Source organism: Mytilus edulis, chromosome 9 (genome assembly GCF_963676685.1).
Source record: "Mytilus edulis chromosome 9, xbMytEdul2.2, whole genome shotgun sequence".
Lineage (NCBI taxonomy): Eukaryota > Metazoa > Mollusca > Bivalvia > Mytilida > Mytilidae > Mytilus > Mytilus edulis.
The window spans coordinates 39,154,834-39,176,187 of NC_092352.1; the positions used below are offsets into that span (position 1 = coordinate 39,154,834).

Below are 21,354 nucleotides of genomic sequence, written 5' to 3' on the forward strand. Positions count from 1 at the left end.
TCAATTTGATTTGCATTGTATTTATCGACTAAAATAACAAAAAAGAAGGCAATTTATTGTTTGGTTCACTGTTTTGTGGTTATGTTGCGACTTCCCTAAGTTAAAACACAAAGGCGGTTATAAATACTATTTTGGCAAGTTTTTCACAATTAGTTAAAAATATATTTCTAAGATCTAGACGATGTATTCTCTGAGTAGACTTTCTTTGCTTTGACCACTATAGCAAAATGCAAATGTTGTTGTATGTCGGGAGCAGGCTAATCCGATATGTGAACCCTTCCGAGAATCTGAGGAACATACATATGTACTCAGAGGATTTCGTCCAAGAATAGGAGAAGAACATCATAAAAGCTATGCACTTATGTTTCAGATGTCGTTAATAAAAAAAGAGGTACAAGCCAATTTTTCCCTAATCAATGTCACACATAAAAGTCTTTAAGACTTTAATCTTTACTGAAATCTACAGAACCAAACCATAGTATGTGTACAATTGTCTATGCATATTTTTTTACACATAACATATTTTCCACATGAAACTTTGTTATAAACAATGACATAATAGCTGTTCCGGTTGGAACAAATACTCGATACTCTTTTCCCCGGAAGGATCAAATACTGCAAATGATATTATAAAACATTTCTTCTACTGGAAAGCTCTTTTTCGTTACTTTTTCATTCGGTTTGTAGCAACATTTTGAAGTGTTAAAACATAAATTTGGAAAAAAAAATATCAAATATGCACCACTGACTGAGAATTAATCATAAAATTTATTAAATACCATAGCAGTGGTCCCTGGATATCAAAGAGTAACGTTTAAATTTTGCAGCGTCAGATGGTCCTTTACGGATTGACGTGAGACCAAAATTCTCAAACTCAAAACTTGGTTTTGCGGCATGTTTTTATCTACATGAAAAGGAAATCTTGGTTTTAATAGTTCCTGTAATTGGTCATTATAGATTGAAAAATAAAAATGTTTATTTTTATGTATCATATGGTAAAAGGAGAACTAAGTGTAAATCTACAAATAAAGAAAAAAAACCTTACATTGTTATTTAAAAAAAAAATTCACAACGAACAGTTAATCGCTATTCAGGAGAGATTAGTAAAGGCTAAGGGGTATACTGATTTCATCGCTATGAAATACATTTGTTGGGTGGAGTTATGATGCACTAAATACGCCGAAAACCATTTGTCCAAGTGCAGTCAAGCAATGTTTTTGTCAAATTTTAATTGATTGCCAATCCAAATTCTTAGCTAACATATTAGAAGTGGTTTTCTCCGTTAGTAAAATATCGTACTCATTTCACTTATATATACATGTAGTTTCAAATCCATTTTATGGGCGAAACGTGCTAATCTTAATTCATTAACAGATAACTATATCAAAATGCATTAAATAATAGGACAAAACAGGTACACGTTTTATGTGGTGTATCATACAATAACAATTTAAAAGTCACAAAGAAAACATATTTTACAGGGATGAGAGACGTTTCGTAGTTATTTCATATACCTTTAAGTCATATTCACCTTGATCTTGGGTATATTTTACACTTGAATGAAAATATTTTTAAGCAAATTTAAACCCCACTTCACTACTTTTATTAAATACAATAGGAGTTGCAAAATGGGATAATCACCAAATAGGAATTGTGATAAAGGACATACCGGCCTAGAGATTTATAAATACAATTGTTGACCCGACAGAAATATAAACACCATTCACATTGGATCGAACTCTAGTGTATTGCAGTATCAAAGGGACACCGGTAAATCAATAATATGTTGTATTTGACAAATGTTTTGATGGATTACTGCATCAAATCGTCACAATAGTGAGGAATTAAGAAGACAATGACACTAGAATGAACAATACTTGTCAAAAGTGTGGTAAACCAGTATATTTCGGTAAGTAAAAGTAGATTTTGATTAAATTTGGGTCATGTTTACTTAGGTGTGACTTTTATACGGGTGGTAATAATCATGGAATCGTGTCGGTGAAATAAAAATAAATATTTTGATATATTTGGCATGCAATTAAATCCAAAGTAAACTATACTGATCTTCTGGTAGGGTGCGAAGTTCGAGTTCTACTTGGTCCGCGTTCATTTACAAGTCCAATTTAATATTTTATTTGGTTTAAATTTTATTCCATTTGAGGATTTAAACATTAGTTTGTATCTTAAGAATGGAGTATTTAACAATGTTTATATCAGTACTTAAAACAGGAATCTTCGCTATAAAACCTTGTCGTTTTATGTCATGGATAGTTATAAGAAAAGAAGACGCAAGATATTTCTGAAAAACTATCATTTGGTTAACCCTTTTACTATCCTTGGTCTGCCTATTCACTTTAATTTTGTTATTCTTTCTTAAAAAGACACATTTAAAGTAACATATTCGGTGTTCACCTTAATTGTAAAGAAATATGGGTGTGTATATTGTAAACAAGATCCTTGAATGTTAAAATGATCCTAGTAAATGATATGGAAACGATCATATGGTCTCGTAAAATTTATCTTATTATGATATTGAATAAATGATGGTAGTATAATTTCGTTTACTTTTAAGGTCAACTATACATGTATCATAAATGTGAGAACGGATGCGAGTATAGGAAGTGAAAAATGTCATATATATTTATTGATCTTTAAAATATTTTGCATTTTCACATAAAAAAGGGCAGAACACTGAATATTTTGTCAATGTCTTTCATTTCTAAATTTCCCTCTAATTCATCAATTTTGTGTAAGTACCTACACTTCCTTGGTTATCACAATGCTCGATTCTAAAAACAGGAATGTATTTTTACTGGTTTTGTTGGTATTTTTGTTGGTATTTTGTATAATTGCGTAATAATAATTGTGTGAAGGATGTGATATAAGATGTAAAATATTATCATTCATATAAGGTTAAACATATTTTCTCCATATTTACAAACAAGTTAGTTAAGATATTTCATTATAGATGGTTATATAGATGGTTACTAGAAATATTCTGCATCTTTATATCTGACTTGTCTACTTCACTTGCAATGCACGGTTAATGATATTCGTTGGACAGAAATTGTCGTTATTAATTTTTCACATCTCTTTTTCATAAAAAATATTTAGCAAAGACATGCAGATTCATGAATTTTGTGGTTTATTTTCCTATAAGATATTCATTCTTTAGTAATGAAATATAAATTATCGTATATTGCTGTCAGTTTAATGCCTTTCATGTCTCGACCTTTAGTGGGCTTAATTGATACACCAGACTGGACATGGCTTTGTTTTTTAAATATGTCATTTGTCTTCATGTTATTTGTGTTGACATCTTACTTTGTCCATTTTCTGCAAGGATACATATACACATATACAAACTGTCAGTTGTGAAATGAAAATGACGTCTTTACAAGTCACCGATTTATTAAGTTCAAATACTTTTACCTGATGCAGTTTAGGTTGAAATTTCAGATTATAAAGTTGTTTGAGTTTGATATGACAGTTTGCCCTAAGCAAACAGATAATATCAAATCTACTAAATTTTATTTAAATTTGATTTATATAACACCTTCTATCTTTTACACGGTGATTTTAATGAAAATGTAAATTAATTTACGCTCTGTGTGTTATCTCATGATTATATAGTTATATTACAGTTTTCATAAAAATCCCCTTTACAAAATTAAGACGAAATCCAGACTCAAAGCTTCTGCCTGTTTTGCCCTTCATTATTTTCCTTATTACATGTTCTATGAGTGATTTTGACTTTTGAAGCTCTCAAACTTCTATGGAAATAAAACTAAATATAATTGATAATAACTAATACAAGAACGCTGTTCGTATCTTAGTGTAGCTTCATTCGTGACATTCGTACAAATTTTAATCTATATATATACTGAATTGACATATTTTGAAATTTGAGGAGTTTCTGTTGCATGGAGATCTGTCATGAGAGAAAACATTTTAATTAGGTCGATCGATTGATCGGCAAACATTGCAACAATCTTTATCTGTTTAATTACAGACTAGTTTAGTTTGTTACCGTTATATTCCCTGGAACGTTGCTGACGGGATATTGATGCGTCAATACTAAATAGTCTTGAATAACAAACCATGAATCAGTGCTTATAAGTTTTCTTATGTATAATTAGTTCATTAAGGACTCGTTTGCTATCTTAAAATTAAATTTACAAACGACACGATGATTAATTCATGTTTGTAAGCATAAAAAGACGACTCAAAATTGTTAAGAACTGTACTTTTTTTATTAAACTGTTTATAAAAAGTGATTTCATGGGCTATATGATATTGTGAATAAACTATTTTTTTTACAGCTGAAAGAAAAACGTCTTTAGGAAAGAACTGGCATCCGAACTGTTTAAGATGTGAAGAATGTGGTAAAATATTGTCCGCTGGACAACATGCGGAGGTAATGAACACAAACTTATAAACTTCTCATGTATAGTATATCAAATTGCTTAACGGCACTCTATCGCCATAGAGTATGTGTATATTTTGACTGCATGAAGTTTACTGTAAGCAATGACCGGTATAACTAACATATATACATCCTTGCTGTAAGCAATGACCGGTATAACTAACATATATACATCCTTGCTGTAAGCAATGACCAGTATAACTAACATATATACATCCTTGCTGTAAGCTAATGAAGTTTACTGTAAGCAATGACCAGTATAACTATTATATATACATCCTTGCTGTAAGCAATGACCGGTATAACTAACATATATACATCCTTGCTGTAAGCAATGACCAGTATAACTAACATATATACATCCTTGCTGTAAGCTAATGAAGTTTACTGTAAGCAATGACCAGTATAACTAACATATATACATCCTTGCTGTAAGCAATGACCGGTATAACTAACATATATACATCCTTGCTGTAAGCAATGACCGGTATAACTAACATATATATATCCTTGCTGTAAGCTATACAATCTGTTTTGTTTTAATAAGTCTATAGCTTGACAACAAAACTGCAGGGACGTATCCAGCCATTTTTAATAGGGGTTCCCAACTCAGGATAAAGGGGTAGTCCAACTATATGTCTCCATTTAAACGCATTCACGTAAAAAAAGGGTTTACAAACCCCGGACCCCCATCACCACCCGGATCCGCCAATGAACTGAATTACTAGTATATATTTAGGAGCAAACGGTTGTTGATATAATGAATTATGGCAATTCATTAATCTAACCCATCGAGTTCAAAATCTCATATTCTATATCATGACTTTTTGTAAGTTATTGACCTTTTGGGTATGTAATTATTGCCGCCAACTGTGCAGGGATACACTTGTGGTGCAGGACCTGCTTACCCTTCCGAATCACATGAGTTAACTCTCATTTAAATAGTGGTGTTTGTGATACTTAATCTTTAGTTTCCTGTATAGAGTTTTTGTAGAATTTTACCAGATTTTGTCCTCCTCTCTTAACCTTATAATTCGATTGCCTCCTAGTTGTCTTCCTCTTGCATACACTCAAACTTTCAGGGGTCATATTTCAAATTGTTGTGGCAGGAAAACATATAACTGATAAGCAGCCGTTGCCACAATATACTGCTTAAAGTGTCATAACCATTTCTAAATTCCAAGCAATACCGCTATTACGCATCGGAAGTAACAAAATGCATCATTGTGTGTTGTCTACAAAAAGCTGTTTATTTTATGATCTTTTAACATTGTTTTTAGTTTAATGAACTCAATGGCAAATACGAAGCACGAATCAAACCTGCAACGTGCTATTTGGCTACACATTTAGATGAGCAGAAATGGAAACTAAATTATAAGTACTAATACTCTGATTCGAATTGAAAATCTAAAAGTGTCAAACGGGCCTTCTTATACATAAAAATGATAAGATTTGGTACCACAACAAATGAAACAACAGGTTTCACCTGAGACCAAATGACATAGCATTTTAATTACTATAGGTTACTGTGCGACATTCAACAATGAGCAAAACCCATACCGCATAGTAAACTCTGAAAGTCAACATAATGACAAATGTAAAACAATAGATTCGTATATCTTTATACACTTTTATCTCCTTATTTATATATATATGATGTACGCTGCGAATTATAAATTGAGTGTGCTTTTAATTTGTTTTCTCTGATTTGTTGCTGTGTAAATAACGCTATATTTGTGGCATCACACGGGAATCGTCTATATCAATTATTGAATTATGCTTATTGATTTTTGAGAAATAACAATATTACAAGTACCTGCTGAGTCATCTGATTACTCGACAGTGATATAGATAGAATATTGGAAAACATTGAATAAGTATTGCTTCAAACTTCGTAAAGAACATCACACTCATTTAAACAATCAATACCGCTATGCACATGTTGCAATCTGTTTTAGAATAAGATCGCTCCGTACAGACATCTTGTGATATTCAAGAAGTGAACACACTAGTTTTTTCTTGGAGAATAACATGGGTGGATGCTACTCAAAGATTCCATTTATACTGGCTTTACGTTTCTTTCGTCAGGTGATTCCTGGTTTATAATAATGTACTGTACTCGGCACGTCTCATAGAAACACACACAAATACGAAGCTATATATAATAGGGTATAAAAAAAGACTTAATAAATGTACATATATTATAGGAACATTGGTGAACCATTCAATCAAGGTTTAATACTATAAAAGTTGATTCCAAATTTTCAGTGAGTCCACCCTTTTCTCTAAAGGATATATAATACAGATATATATTGTTTCGAGAAATCCAATGAAGATAATTCATTACAAGTTGATTTTTTAAATGATTACATATCTTATATTATATTTGTTTTTCTTTTACTTCCAGCACGACAGAAAGCCTTACTGTCACAAGCCGTGCTATGCAGCATTATTTGGACCTCAGATGATGGGATATGGATACGCATCACCAGCAAACTTCAGAAAAAGTGATCAATTAGACAATATAACTGGGAGTACTTATAATGGACACGATGGAAGTTCACCAGTTATGGTTTATGAATTTGGAAATAGCAAAAACGATATAAACATTACTCCAGTTGCTAAAAGAACTCATGTGAACAAAATAAACAGGCCAAAATCTCAGCCTCCAATGAAAATTAAAACTATTTCATCGAAAGAGTGAGTATTTTTGTTGACTAGACCGCGTTCATCTGTTTTTGTTTTAAGTTTAAAAAAAACCTTAGTGCATGGGACCAGAGACTTGTTTACCAACTATGATTATGCATGTATATGTAAAAACGAAGTGGTATGATTGCCAATAGGACAACTTGGGCATTCCATCAGAGGCCATTGGGCGAGCCGGGATAGGTAAACAACTATAGGGCCCATACAACCGTCAGCAGCGAGCAAAAGAATAAACTAAAAACAAGTATTGCAGACTGAGACAGCAACCATAAAACAAAACTGAATTTGGTACAGGCACATAAAGCATGTGTGGTGAATAAACATGTTTGTACAGAGCACTAGCTCAAATCTAAACTAGGATAAGGGTTTATCAGCTAAATCATTTAGAAAGGATTTGAAACTTCAGTTAGACAAGAAGTTATCCCTCTCCCCTGGCCTCCCCCACAAAAAAATAACCCACACAAATACAAAAACAAAATAATATATATACAAATGAAACCCTAACCGTTGAAGAAGATTAAACAACACAATGGTCCCCTCAAACTAAAGATTTAAATGGCAGTTATAAAAAGCCTTTACAGATTATTATGCAAGTATGTATATGCTGAATGCTAGATCAAAACCAATTTCTACTACTAAATTTAACATGATTCCCAAGGCTAAAAATTATAGACATGGACAACCCATGAAAATATTGGCCGAGTCCAAGGATTTTAATAGTCAATGATTATAAAAATCCTTGGATTCAGATATTATTCATTTATTATTTAGTTCATGGGAAAATATTATAAATTTTGAAGTCGAAATAGGCTTTTGACTAGCATTAAGAAGAGAAATATCAAATGATTTTTTTTAGCATATATGCTATATCAAGGATTTGTATACAAATCCTTGGCTATATAAATAAAATCATTGTTAAGTCATTTTTACTGTCGAGTCCAACTTTTAGTGATTATGAAAATTGAATGTAAGGTATTTCACTTTCGTTTTGATTAAAAATTCATATTATTATCAATATAAGTATTTTTATCTCATTGTCTCTTCGACCCTATCCCCAATTTTACGTCCGTCAGCTCGACGCGGACGTCATTGAAGTCACGTTATTTTTGTTCCGACATTATTTATGTGCAGTTAGAGTTATCTCCCGTTTCACACTTATTTGTGTATGCACCGGTAATGGCAAAACAGGAAACAACGAAGACGGATACTTGGTCACAATTCACGTCGTTTTGGCAGGGTTTTTATGACTCTTTGAGCAATTTATTTTATTTCCTTCTTTGGTTCATCTTTGTTCCTGATTCATCTCACCAACAAAAGAAAATAATGAGTAAAAGACCGATGGAAAGGTGCGTTGTATTATAATTTTGGAAAGAGCCCAAACTTTGACTATAAAAGGAAAATAATGGCAGTTGAGTTAAAATAATTAAAACTCTGATTTCTCTTGCTAAAAAAAAAGGCCGAAAATCTTACTGAGAAATGTAACTAACAGTGTCCTGTCATTTTCCTCTGTCATGTCTGTCCTGTGTAATTTGATGAAAACTACTCCCTAAAACTTATCAAAGGTTATCACTTATCAGTCATTCCCAAAAAATGGGTACAATTAAAAAATTTCAGTGTCGCCGGCAAATAACCACAAAATGCCAGCTTAACATATGTCACAGATAATCTTTTTTGTGTTCTAAGTGATTAATATGTATACTAAAATAAAATTATATTCTTTTGTGATGTATATCGTAAATATATTTGTGTGATTTTCTATTCAATATACGGAAATCACACGAATTCCGAATGTCGCCAAGAAAAACTCCAAATATCGGTGTGAATTAAAATACTTTATTTCATCTAAATCATGATTAGATTTGCTTTTTTTATTTGACACTATATTGATTTTTATCCACAAAAATATTTTAGAATCTAAAGTTATAATATACACTTTGATTTACCCATTAAACCAATGTCGCCGATAAACGTATAACCTACCGTAACGTATCGTTAGGTACAGTCAAAACATATTTATATGATTGGAAATCATGCCCAATGTGACTTTAAGCAAAGTTGATACATCAAATTTTAAAATCCTGCCTTTAACTTTTATTGCAATGAAACGAAAAATCAAAAAAAATCTTCTCTTTTTCTTTTTTTCGATTGTCGCATATAAGAATCCAACCTACGTAACGCGTATTTTGGAACGCACTAACCAAGAACAAATCAAAATGATGATTATTTCATTGAAAGCACCCATAAAGCTTCTCAATAATCAGTTTTGAGAAAGCAACTCAACAATATTGTTACATATTTCCATGTATAATGTAAATAAAACTAACCTCCGTTTAAATAACCTCCGTGACGCAGTTATTTACAGTTAAGTTGTCAGACTTTTTTTATCAGTATCAGCGGCTGCCGACACTGCCGAAAGTCATTTTTGTAGCAGATATCATTTATTATAAAGAAAACAGACAAACAAAATACAGATTTTGAGAAAAAAAATGTTGTTTTGAGAAAGGTAGGTTAACTTGTTTTTTCCCTGTTATGTGAGCAACATAATAACGTTTAATAAACGTGATATCAGCCATTTTCTTAGATTTAAAATAGTCTACAACACAACTTGTGTAATTACGACGACAATCATAACTTTAACAGCGGTTTATGGCAAACATTTTCAAGATTATTTAGGACTCATCAATGTATTAACGGAGGTTATGCAAATAAAAAAAATCTAAAGATGCATGTAAACACGATCATACCAATTGAAATTCTTGTACATTGTTATAGATACCAAATCAGTTCATCGATTATCACTAATAAAAATCAAAAGGTGATGTCAATCATAGACGACATCATTGATTTACGTTACGGAGCATAGAAATTTAAGGAAAACAAGTTTTTTTCTCTAACAGGACTTTACTCTTTTTAGATAACGATTTACTAAGAAAAATGTTTAATTCTGTTGTCTTGTTTGTCATTTAATTCCAATATTTACATTCATTTATATGTTTGCTGTTGGTAAGAACTGGAATTGTCCGTTATGGAGGTTTTAAATGTCGTTACGGAGGATAGAAATTTTCGAAATGAAACTATTTTGACTCCAAAACTTCATAGTTGAGTATAATACATACATTATGGTGTGAAGGAAGATGACATTATCTGTATAGAGCTAATAAAATTAAGTTGAACAGTATTCGGTTTAGGTAAAACATATTTTTGAGTGAAAGTTCATAAATCGTTACGGAGATTTTGACAAGAACAAGTCCATTTGACTAAAAGAAACATATAACTTGATAGAAAACAGTTTTTTAGTTTGTAATGTCAATAAATTGTTTAGAAAAGCTAGCATTAAAGAGTTAAGTGTTACCATGTATCAGCATTCAGATACTGGTTTGATATCAACCTCCGTAACAAAGATGGGGGTGGGGACTAATACAAGCATAAAAAATACATACAAGTGATTCAAAACATATAAATCATAGGGTTTTTCCTGGAAAGCTGTATTATGAAACAAAAATATTATACAGCATAACATTTCATTAGTTTAAATTTATTACTAAATAAGTTGTGAAAACTACTTATTTGAATTATTTTTTAAACACTGTATTAATTCAGACCTTAAATTTGGTATTTGCTTTCAATATATACAGAATAATACGTATAAATCAGTTTGCTATGGTGGTAAATGTAACCCATTTCACATGAGCCTGGATTTAAATCTTGTGTTTTTCTCTAATGCAATTTTTAAGATGACTTTATACAACACTAACCTCCGATACGTTCATACTTACCTTGTCTTACAAAAAATGCTAAAACTAGAAAACAACTAAAATGGTGTAAGTAAAAATTAAAAAAATGACAGACTAGATATAGACACAGAAGAAAACAACACTCTCTCTCTGCTCAGTTGAAATTTATTTTTTAACAGTGTCTACATTCGAATTGTACCCATTTTTTGGGAATGACTGTTATGCATTCAGCATCCTAGTCCAAGTATTCTACTAAGTTAAAGATAAATTTTTGTTCATATTTTTTAATCATATACTCCGCGCATGCAACAGTTCGTAATCTTCAATAATAATGAAGCTGTAACTGTATATCAGAAGAAGAAGAAGAAGAATTATGACATCTTGAAAGGCTATTGTACCTGATAATCATGTGATGAAGACATAATCTTTCAATCAGTTTATTTAAGGTCATGAGCTGGCATGTCAGTTAACTGCTAGTAGTCTGTTGTTATTTATGTATTATTGTCTTTTATTTATTTTCTTTTATTACATCTTCTGACATGGACTCGGACTTCTCTTGAACTGAATTTTAATGTGCGTTTTGTTATGCGTTTACTTTTCTACATTGGCTAGAGGAATAGGGGGAGGGTTGCGATCTCATAAACATGTTTAACCCTGCCGCAATTTTGCGCCTGTCCCAAGTCGGGATCCTCTGGCCTTTGTTAGTCTTGTATGATTTTTAATTTTAGTTTCTTGTGTATAATTCGGAGTTTAGTATGACGTTCATTATCACTGTACTAGTATACATATTTTTTAAGGGGCCAGCTGAAGGACACCTACGGGTGTGGGAGTTTCTCGCTACATTGAAGACCCATTGGTGGCCTTCGACTGTTGTCTGCTCTATGGTCAGCTAGGTTGTTGTCGCTTTGACACATTCCCCTTTTCCTTTCTCAATTTGATTATATTTTTTTTTCTTTGACGCCTTACATCGATGTAAGGCGTCAAAGAAAAAAATATAATAGCCTTTCAAGTCGTCATAATTATTTGGACTATGAGCATCCATGTCAGAGCCTACAGCCTAATAGTAATTTCATTTTAAGAAGGTATATAAATCTTATGTTACCATTGAATACTTTTTATAAAAAATACTAAACATTTTAGTCCTGATTTTTAACAAGAGTATGATTATTTTCATCAGGTCCCGACTTAGTCAAAATAATTATGATGTCTGGCAAGGCTATTTTAATTTTTATCAGGGAGGCCTTTCTACGACGTCATAATTATTTTGACTAGTCCAATCTCTTCATGTACTAATGTACAACATGTGTACTATGCATATATAGACAAATGATAGATATAGGTTCAGTGTATCAGGCATTTTGCTTGTATTCCGCCCGTAGCTGGTGGATTGTGTACAATGTATGATCATGCCAAATTCTTCTAGAATTTTGTAAGCAGACCAATATATATATATTATTACCTTCCTGAACATGGAAACACTTGACCAATGCAATACTATCCTTTTCACCTAGAATTCCAGAAAAAAAACCTATGTTTAAGTGTACTGGGGTATGTTAATTGACTCCAGATGACCATCAAGGGATTATAAGTTCTACAGTCATGACAGTAGTCTGATATATGTACTTTAGACCTTTGATAAACAGATTTGTCACATGTAACCAAAAAAGTATCAGACATGTTGAGGGGCAAGCTGATGAACGCCTCCAGGTGCGGGAGTTTTTTGCTGCATTGAAGACCTGTTGGTGACCTTCTGCTGTTGTCTGTTCTATGGTCAGGTTGTTGTCTCTTTGACACGTTCCTCGTTTCCATTCTCATTTTAATTATTTCTTTAGTACAACTTTTAATGTTTATATCTGCTTGTCTTGGTATCTAAGTAGCACATGATTTAAAGTTAATAGTTTTGATGACCTTACATATGGTAAACTAAATATATACATGCATTGCACCTATCATCCTATTAAGTTGATGTAAACCCATTTGTTATTCAATTCAGTATTAAAAATACCAATGTTAAGATCAGACCAGTTAATTGCTTGTTATAAAATCAAGGGATAGTACAATTCATCAAGTTTTTGAGGAAAACAATATCTAGAAAGTGATAAAATAAAGAGGGTTGCAATTTCTTGCATATTAAATTATTCGGTACTGCTTGCCTCTGATTATGTAAACGCATCGTGTTGAGTTAATAAAATATTTTAAGCTTGAAATCAGATAATTAATCATCTGTATCATGATTATATATTTTAGTTCACCAAGTATGTTATGATTGAAATTATATCCCAATGGTCTTGATAGTTGAATGTTTTCCTAGCTGACCCAAATGAATACAGTGTCCTAATATTTTAGACAAGTTCAGATAGGAAGTTTATTTAATTTTAAAACTTTCAACCTGAAAAATGAGACCAAAATTATTTTTATATCTCAGAGAGATTATTCTGTGTTTTCAATTGAAATTCTGGAAAAACCCAATAGTTTTGTACAGTCAGATATTGTTTGAATAGAAGAAACATATTTATATTTATTATACATCATGTACATGTACAATGTATTTTATAAGACAGAAATTGAATCAGAGAGAAAAAAAATACAATCTTGGTTTAAAACAAACCAATTGTTTTTTTTTTTTATTGTTCACCATATTGATGAAGGTTTGTTGGGTAACAAGACATCATTTTTATTTTCACACAAGTATCCGTTAGTACAGTTCTTATGTTAAATGTTTATATACTTGCTTATGTGGATTGTAGGATTTTTATGCCTCATTTATGGGCATTATGTTTTTTGGTCTGCACATGCATCCATCTGTCCATCCATTCGTCCTGCTTCAGGTTAAAGTTTTTGGAAGAGGTAGTTTTTTATGAAGTTGAAGTCCAATCAACTTGAAACTTAGTACACATGTTCCATATGATATGATAAGATATGATTTTAATGCCAAATTAGAGATTTTCCCCCATATTCCAGGTCCACTGAACATAGATAATGCGGATGGGGCATCTGCATACTGTGGACACATTCTTGTTTTTTAATGATTGAAATTTCTTCTGCTAGTGATGCCAGCAGGATACTGCAAAGACCATGAGACCTTGTCATGATTATAAATTAACTGGTTTCAAAATTTTTGAATTATTCAAAATACTATAGATTTTATCCCAGGATTACATGTAGTTAACCTGTATTCACCAACACCTTTTGACAGAGTTTTGTTTTCTCAAATGGTTTTCAACTTAATACTTTATTTGGCATGTTTGACTTTTTGGTTCTAATGTCACTGTCAGATGAGTCTATTATAGACCAAACAGGCATCTGGCATACAAAATTTTAATCCTGGTTTTTATAATGAGTTTATTGTCTTAAAATATTAAAGTAGGTGAAACAAAAAAATGGACTTAATACATTATTTTATGATGAAACTAGTACTGTATAGGTCAGGATAATTTTTATTTACTATAGGCAGAGCTATGATAGGCATAAGGGTGAACTATCTTTAGACCAATACTTCCTCAATAAACAAACGTAAAGTGAGATTCATGTATGAAATTTCTTTGTTCTATATGGACAGGGAAATTATCAGAATGTTTTATTTTCTTATATCAATATAAAAATGCAAAATGAAACAACAAAATCAACTTGCATATATATACAACCAATCTAATTTGATTATTTTGCATATGTATAGATATATATACAGCTTTTATAATTGCAAGCCAAAAAAAAACATATTAAATGTTTATATGGAAATATATTTTATTGAAATATTTTTTTGCTCCTGCTGTAGCAGAGGGGGCATTAGATTTTACCCTTGTCTGTATGTACATACATCCCAAAATTGTTTTCCTTTCTCTAACTTAAGTTTACATTTACCAAATGTAATGAAACTTATACACAATGCTAATTACCACAAAATACAGATCAAGTTTGAATCTTGGTTGCATCACTTTTACTGTTCTAGAGTTATGCCCCTTTACAAATGGAAAAATTGCTGAATTTTTTACTCTCTAACTAAAATTGTCTCAACCAAATGTTATGAAACATTATCGCAATGCTTGTTTGTTCAAAACTCAAATCAAGTACAAATTTGGGTAGCACCACTTTTATAGTTATTGAGTCATGTTCCTTTATGACATTATATGCAAGCTGAGGCATCATCATAGTCCATGATTTGTGTCCCATAAACACATTCCCCATTTATTCTTGTAAGGTATGCTATATTTTGTGAAGCCAGTATATGGAAAGTCATTTTCTTTAAAGGAACATGCATCTCTCACACTATTTCCATCTATCTAAGGTTTAAAACATCAAATACTAATTACTTCCATTGCATTTTGCAATAACCCAGGGGTATGCCATTAACTTTCCACTTAAAAATGAAATAATATTACATTTTTTACTTAATACAAGCATCTGTTAATCAAAATTGCTGGAGAGCTGTTATGATTACCTTCTACTCTCAATATCGGCAAATATTTGGTTAATTCATTATCTCATATCGCTCTTGTAAGTGTTTATTCAGTAACCTCGTGTACATAACTTCAATGTTGATAAAAACACCTATTTCTAGGGCATACCTGCTGTGTCCAATAGGAAATCAAAGCTAAATATTTAAAAATAAACGGAGTTATTTGTATATCTTCAAATATTTGAAGATTGATATTGGTTTATTGGTTCATATCATTTGAAAAGAAACATTTTAAATATATTATGATGGCATTTAATTCTAACTTATAGAAATTTAACTGCAGTCACTGTAATAGATAAAGTTTTGTTAAATGATTTGCGTTAAATTTAAAATAAGGTTAAATACATGATGTATGGTAGTAATAATTAGTTCAAGGGTGTGTTCTTAGACATCTTTTTCATGATGACATTTGTTCTTGCTGATATTTGAAGTTTATATTCCTTGGGCCTTAGCAAAAAATTTTTTTTATTTTTTTTTGTCTCATTTTATTTTGCAGATTGCTTCTGCAGATTGCAACAATCATTTTTATGGTCTATTACTTCCTGTTTTGTGTAAAGAAATGCATTTGATTTATTGATTTTAGATTTTTATAATATTCATAAAAAAAGATATCGCTTTAAATTTGGATTTTTTTTCATTTAACTTTTTATAAAATACTGACAATGCTATAAAACTTGTTGCATTTCAAGCTAACAGCGCTTCTTGCATAAAAGATAGAATCAATCAATAATTATAATAATATCCAATATGCTGTGCAGCTATTCTTCAATGTAATCAGTACATTGCTTTTGTGATAAGTTCCCAATCTGTTGGATCAGTATTACAGCTTATGACCTGTGCAATACACATCAGGATAAATTTGACAAGTTCTTGTTCTATTATCGGATATTGATTAGGTCATTGATAAGACCTGTGGTGGTCTATATACATGAAAAATAAAATACATCCTTTGAACATACAATACACCTGTTTGACGAAGGCTTAATTTTTATAATCTATATGCATAATCAAACGAATGAGATCATGAACTGTAGACCTGCGGTATTAAAAGGCCATTAAAGACAATTGAGGAAATAATTATAAAGGCATTTACCGGTATAATGCAAATTTTTGTGTGAAATACCTATGGTTTAATCGTCACTGGAATGTTTCGTTTCCTAGGTGGAGTTTCTGTTTGGAAATGAATTAAGCAATATCATATTCTTCCTGGATCGTAAGAATGAAAGAATAGTATTTCACCTTGTAGTGTGTTTCACAATCGTAGAAGAAACATTATCGTGTTTTGTGTGTTTTGACAATAGTAATGATGGATAGGATTGATATACCAGATGAATCCATTTGTGATGTAGAAAAGTAAGTGAGAAAACACATCATTATCATTGAAGGTTAATGAAAAACAAATCAACCCATCATGCAATGTCATGTTTACTCTTGTTTGTTTATATAATTAAGTGTGTGGTTAGGCGTTTTAACAATTATTATTTGGACCTTATATACATCATTAACTTTTAAGTAATATTGATACAAACAAGATAAGTGTTTCACTAGGAAAAATATTACTTTGGTTTTTTTTGCAACTTTCATCAGCTAATTTGGTTTGGATAAGAGTGCTTAAACATGCAAAGAAAAACTTTGAATACTAAAGTCAGGTGCAATTTTAAGGGGTGTCACCACAGGCACTTGTTTCTATCCATAGGAAGGTAGACTCCATGAAACAAGTGCCTGTGGGTGTCACAGTGGGCGTGAATCCCACCAGTTTTGTTTGAAATTGCATAAAAACATTATTTTTTTTTATGAAGAAGGTGAGAAGAGGGGTTGGATATTTTGTTCTCTAAGATACATGTATTACTTATTATTAAGCAGATGCAAATTTAAGAAAACTTCAAACATGTGTCAAATGAAATTGTTAAGAGGTTCCACCTGCAAAAAAAAGGGGTGGGGGTGGGGGGGGGGGGGGAGGGTGTCCCACCTAAAATACATCTGCATATAGTTTACCTGATTCTACTACCTCAACACTGAATGATCTTATTTGCAGATTTTGTAAACCAGAATGTTTTTGATCATAGTCATTTCCTTTTCAAAAGTCTTTTTTTTTTATCTTTCCTCCAATTTCTCTTACGAGGCAGGTGTTTTACTGCCCTCTAGTATTTTATGTTGAAGGATATTAGTAATGATAGGTGTTAATCTACCACATTATCATTGTGGTCAGCTGTTTAGATGATGGATTACACAAAAACAACAATTGTTTATCATTGATGATGGAGTGGTTTGTACCTGGGTATTACCTGGTCTGGAATGCAATTTACACTACATGTAGGGATAATCTGACATTTGCCTATAGAGAAAAATAAATGAAATATGGGCAATTAAAACAATGCTATATCAGTGGCTTATGAATTTATGATTATGAAGATCTCTCCTCATAAAGGCAAAACATGAAAGAATAAATGAAAAAGCCACTTGTATTTTGCAATACTTGAAACTTTGTTTATAGAAAGATATCTGAGATGTTTAAATTGTGTACTGCAGATTCATTTATTTTTTGTGGATTGAGGAAAACTTGCATTTTTGTTTGAATTCATGGTTTTGACAAAGTTTGCATACAAGACTATAGGAGATTTATTGTTCGTTGAACATTTAATTTTGTGGTTCACCTGGAACAAAGAAATTCACGAAAATTGATATCCAACGAATAAAAATGAATCCACAATATATAAACGCTCCTTGAATATTGCAGTAATAAGAGCACATAATGATGTGTAGCTTTCCTAAAATCGCATATAAGTTTATTCTTCAAAATTCATAAGAGTTGCAAACTATAATTTCTTATTTTACAGTATAGTTTCCTTGAATAAAGACAATGATAGGTGAAAGATGAGAATTTGTTTGGTTAATATCAATTCATAGGTGAATTTCACCCACTATTATACCTTCTTCATTGTTGTAAAGCTCAGAAATGTTCATGAATAGGGACGAAAAATAAAGTGAAATAGAATGTATACATGATTCATTTTTTCCATCAGGAGTTAGCAAACAGTAAGGACACTTGTTTATCGTTGAGGACAAACTGTTGACTTTTTGTGGTTAATTTCTGTTAATTGGCTATTGCATCATTGACAATTGGTACACCTCTCTTTTTATTCATATGTAAATGTCTACATGAAAAGATATTAGTAACAAATTGAAGATTTTCTGCATGTCGTGTCTTATTAACCTTAATTGAGATTTTGACTAAAGAATTACAAATGCCTCCAGCATTTAACTTGGTACTAGAAATTATAAGTAAATTAGGATAGAACCTTCAAATATAACAAGTCATTGCTTATTGCCTTGGGCAAGTCATGAACTGTCATCTTTGTAGCATCTTTACATTTAACATGTTTATAATTACATGTGAATGTTATCGTAACTTTCATGTACAAAGTCATGTTTACTTTTCATGGATTTTTAAATACTTTGTGTATCGAAATGGAATGGTAAAATGAATATAAAAGGTTGAATCCTTTTAAGGTAGATTTTAAAGATTGTCTTTTGTAAAATTTGAGAAGATATAACAATTAGATTACCCAGAAATCTATTTAACAAGGTTAAAGTAAATTTATCTCAAAGAAACCTATATAAGATATATACTTCCAGACAGATAACTTACAAGTTGCATACATTGTTGCTTTCTGTGTGTGTCCATGTTAGCATAGCAAGGGAGTTCCATTCAATTAGAAAAAGGGGATGAAGGATTGAAAACACAAAAAAACATTTGTCAAATTTATGATGGATACAAGTCTTTTTTTATTCGCAACATCTAAGGAGTTTTTTTGGCATTTAAGAATTTATTGTGACAGATCTTTGGCATTCTTTATATGCATCCTGTATGGACTGGGGGAGAATTTTAGAGCTTGGCATATAAATAGTAATACATTTGTCTGTTGTTGACCTTTGAATTACATTTTTTCTTCCTTTTATATTGATCATGGATCTTCTCCTGTTTGTATATAAAAGACTTATTTTCTCTTCTGTAAAATCTGTTTGTTTTTTGCAATAGTATTATAAATTGATTTTGTAATCATGTCAATGGTTTTTAAACCTGACAGCTTTGTACCCTACAAATGTACATTATATTTTGTCTAGCTGTTATTTCTATTACTGAATTTGGATCAGACAAGGATATTGATTTTTCTGTGTCAAATCTTTCAGAAATTTGGATGACAATCTAACTACACAATCAATATTGAATTTCCAGTTAGACTGACATAATTTTTGTCTTAAAAGCTTTGTATTCAGTGAAAAAAGTATTGTAAATTTAAAATCTAGCCTTGAATGTTAAAGATTATATTGCACCTCCTATTTCAAGTATAGAGTTTTAATTTCGTGTTTATAAATATGAATACTTATATACTTCCTTATCACTGTTATAGGTGTATTGTAATTTGGTCCACATTTAAAACTTAAGATAAGAAACATGTATATTACCATATATATTATATTGGAATGGAATTGAATTATCTTATTCCACTCAATTATTTGGGGTCATAATGAAAAATAAGAAAATAAGTTCCAACTTAAATTCTGTGAATTATTAGCACCAATATTTACATCAAAGTTATTCCCTTATGGTATAAAACATCACTGTAAGTGTCCACAGCCTACTCCCATCCCTCACACTCCACCTCTATCCCCCAAGAATATCTGCATTGTACTCGACAAATATTATTTATGCTATAATAGCATCGTGGTAAACAGGGAAATTTGAAACAACATCTTGCTTCTGAAAATTATAGCATCACATCCTATAAGAAAATATATTCATAGCATCAGATTAAAAAATATAGCATCACATTACCATGATTTTATAAGACCCAGAGAGAACACTGAATCTGATAGAGGAAGAGTTTATATTGCAATTTGCAGCAGATACATTGTACATGATGTTTCATGCTAAAAGAGGTTTCATATCTCAATGTACCCGTTTTGTGGACACAATGTCAATATTTGACTAAAATTACATGTAGCATAATAATCTGACAATAAAGTTATCTGATAATATAAAGAGTTACCCATTGTTCTGATTGAAACTAGAAGGAAGATTGTCTTCTTTTATATTATATTTCATAATAGTACATGTATCTTCTCTTTTTCAGACAAGAAGTTTTGAACAGGATAAAAACATACAATGAATACTACCAAGAAAAAGGAAAGAAAAGACAATCTGTGTCTGCTTCTACTGTAAGTCAATAAAAAGACAAATTGTGTCAGCTTCTACTGTAATTCAATAAAAAGACAAATTGTGTCAGCTTCTACTGTAATTCAATAAAAAGACAATCTATGTCAGCTTCTACTGTAAGTTTACAAAAAGACAATCTGTGTCAGCTTCTACTGTAAGTTTACAAATAGACAATGGTTGTCAGCTTTAACTGTAATTTTACACAAAAAAAAGACAATATGTGTCAGCTTTTACTGTAAGCCAACAAAAAAAACAATGGGTTTCAGCTCTACTGTAAGTTTATAAGAAAAAGACAATGAGTATCAGCGTCTACAGACTCTACAGTAAGTTTACAATAAGACAATCAGTGTCAGCTTCTACTGTAAGTTAACAAAAAGACAATCTGTGACAGCTTCTACTTTAAGTCAACATAAAGGAAAGTAGTGTAAGTTAACTATTTGTAAGTTGTTATTCTGTGCAATTTGTTTTTGCATCTACCCCTCATCAATTGTCTGCTTACTGAATACTTACAGCTGGGGGTCCAGTAGCAAGCAATTGCTCATTGTTCATTTTGTTGAAGGATCTCATGCATGGCCAAGTGGGCTTAGTACATGTTGTTCAGCTACAGTTGTCACTTTGCCTTTCAACTCTGAAGGTTGTGAGTTCATGTTTGAATTTGATCTTAATTTGACAAAAATTGTCAGCTTTCCTGCCAGTTGGTATGTCCCTCCTGACATTCATACCACTGTGGCCATGATTTGAACCATAATATAGATAAGGATGCTGAATTTGTCTTTCAACACCAACAAAAACAAATATTGTGTACATCTTGTAA

General features: G+C 31.4%; 1 protein-coding gene across 2 annotated transcripts in view; it reads left to right on the forward strand.

The window, feature by feature from the left end:
• The first annotated feature begins 1,461 nt into the window (after nucleotides 1–1,461).
• Nucleotides 1,462–21,354, forward strand: part of LOC139488365 (ras association domain-containing protein 2-like) — a 37,577-nt gene continuing 17,684 nt past the window's right edge. The window contains exons 1-4 of one of the 2 annotated variants that reach the window (XM_071273898.1): nucleotides 1,462–1,909; nucleotides 4,323–4,417; nucleotides 6,834–7,126; nucleotides 20,458–20,542. In XM_071273898.1, coding sequence (XP_071129999.1) covers nucleotides 1,867–1,909; nucleotides 4,323–4,417; nucleotides 6,834–7,126; nucleotides 20,458–20,542 — 516 coding nt within the window. In that variant the 5' untranslated portion in view covers nucleotides 1,462–1,866. Of the gene's footprint in view, nucleotides 1,910–4,322; nucleotides 4,418–6,833; nucleotides 7,127–8,292; nucleotides 8,479–20,457; nucleotides 20,543–21,354 lie in introns of those variants that run through there. The other variant, XM_071273899.1, reaches the window with a different exon arrangement.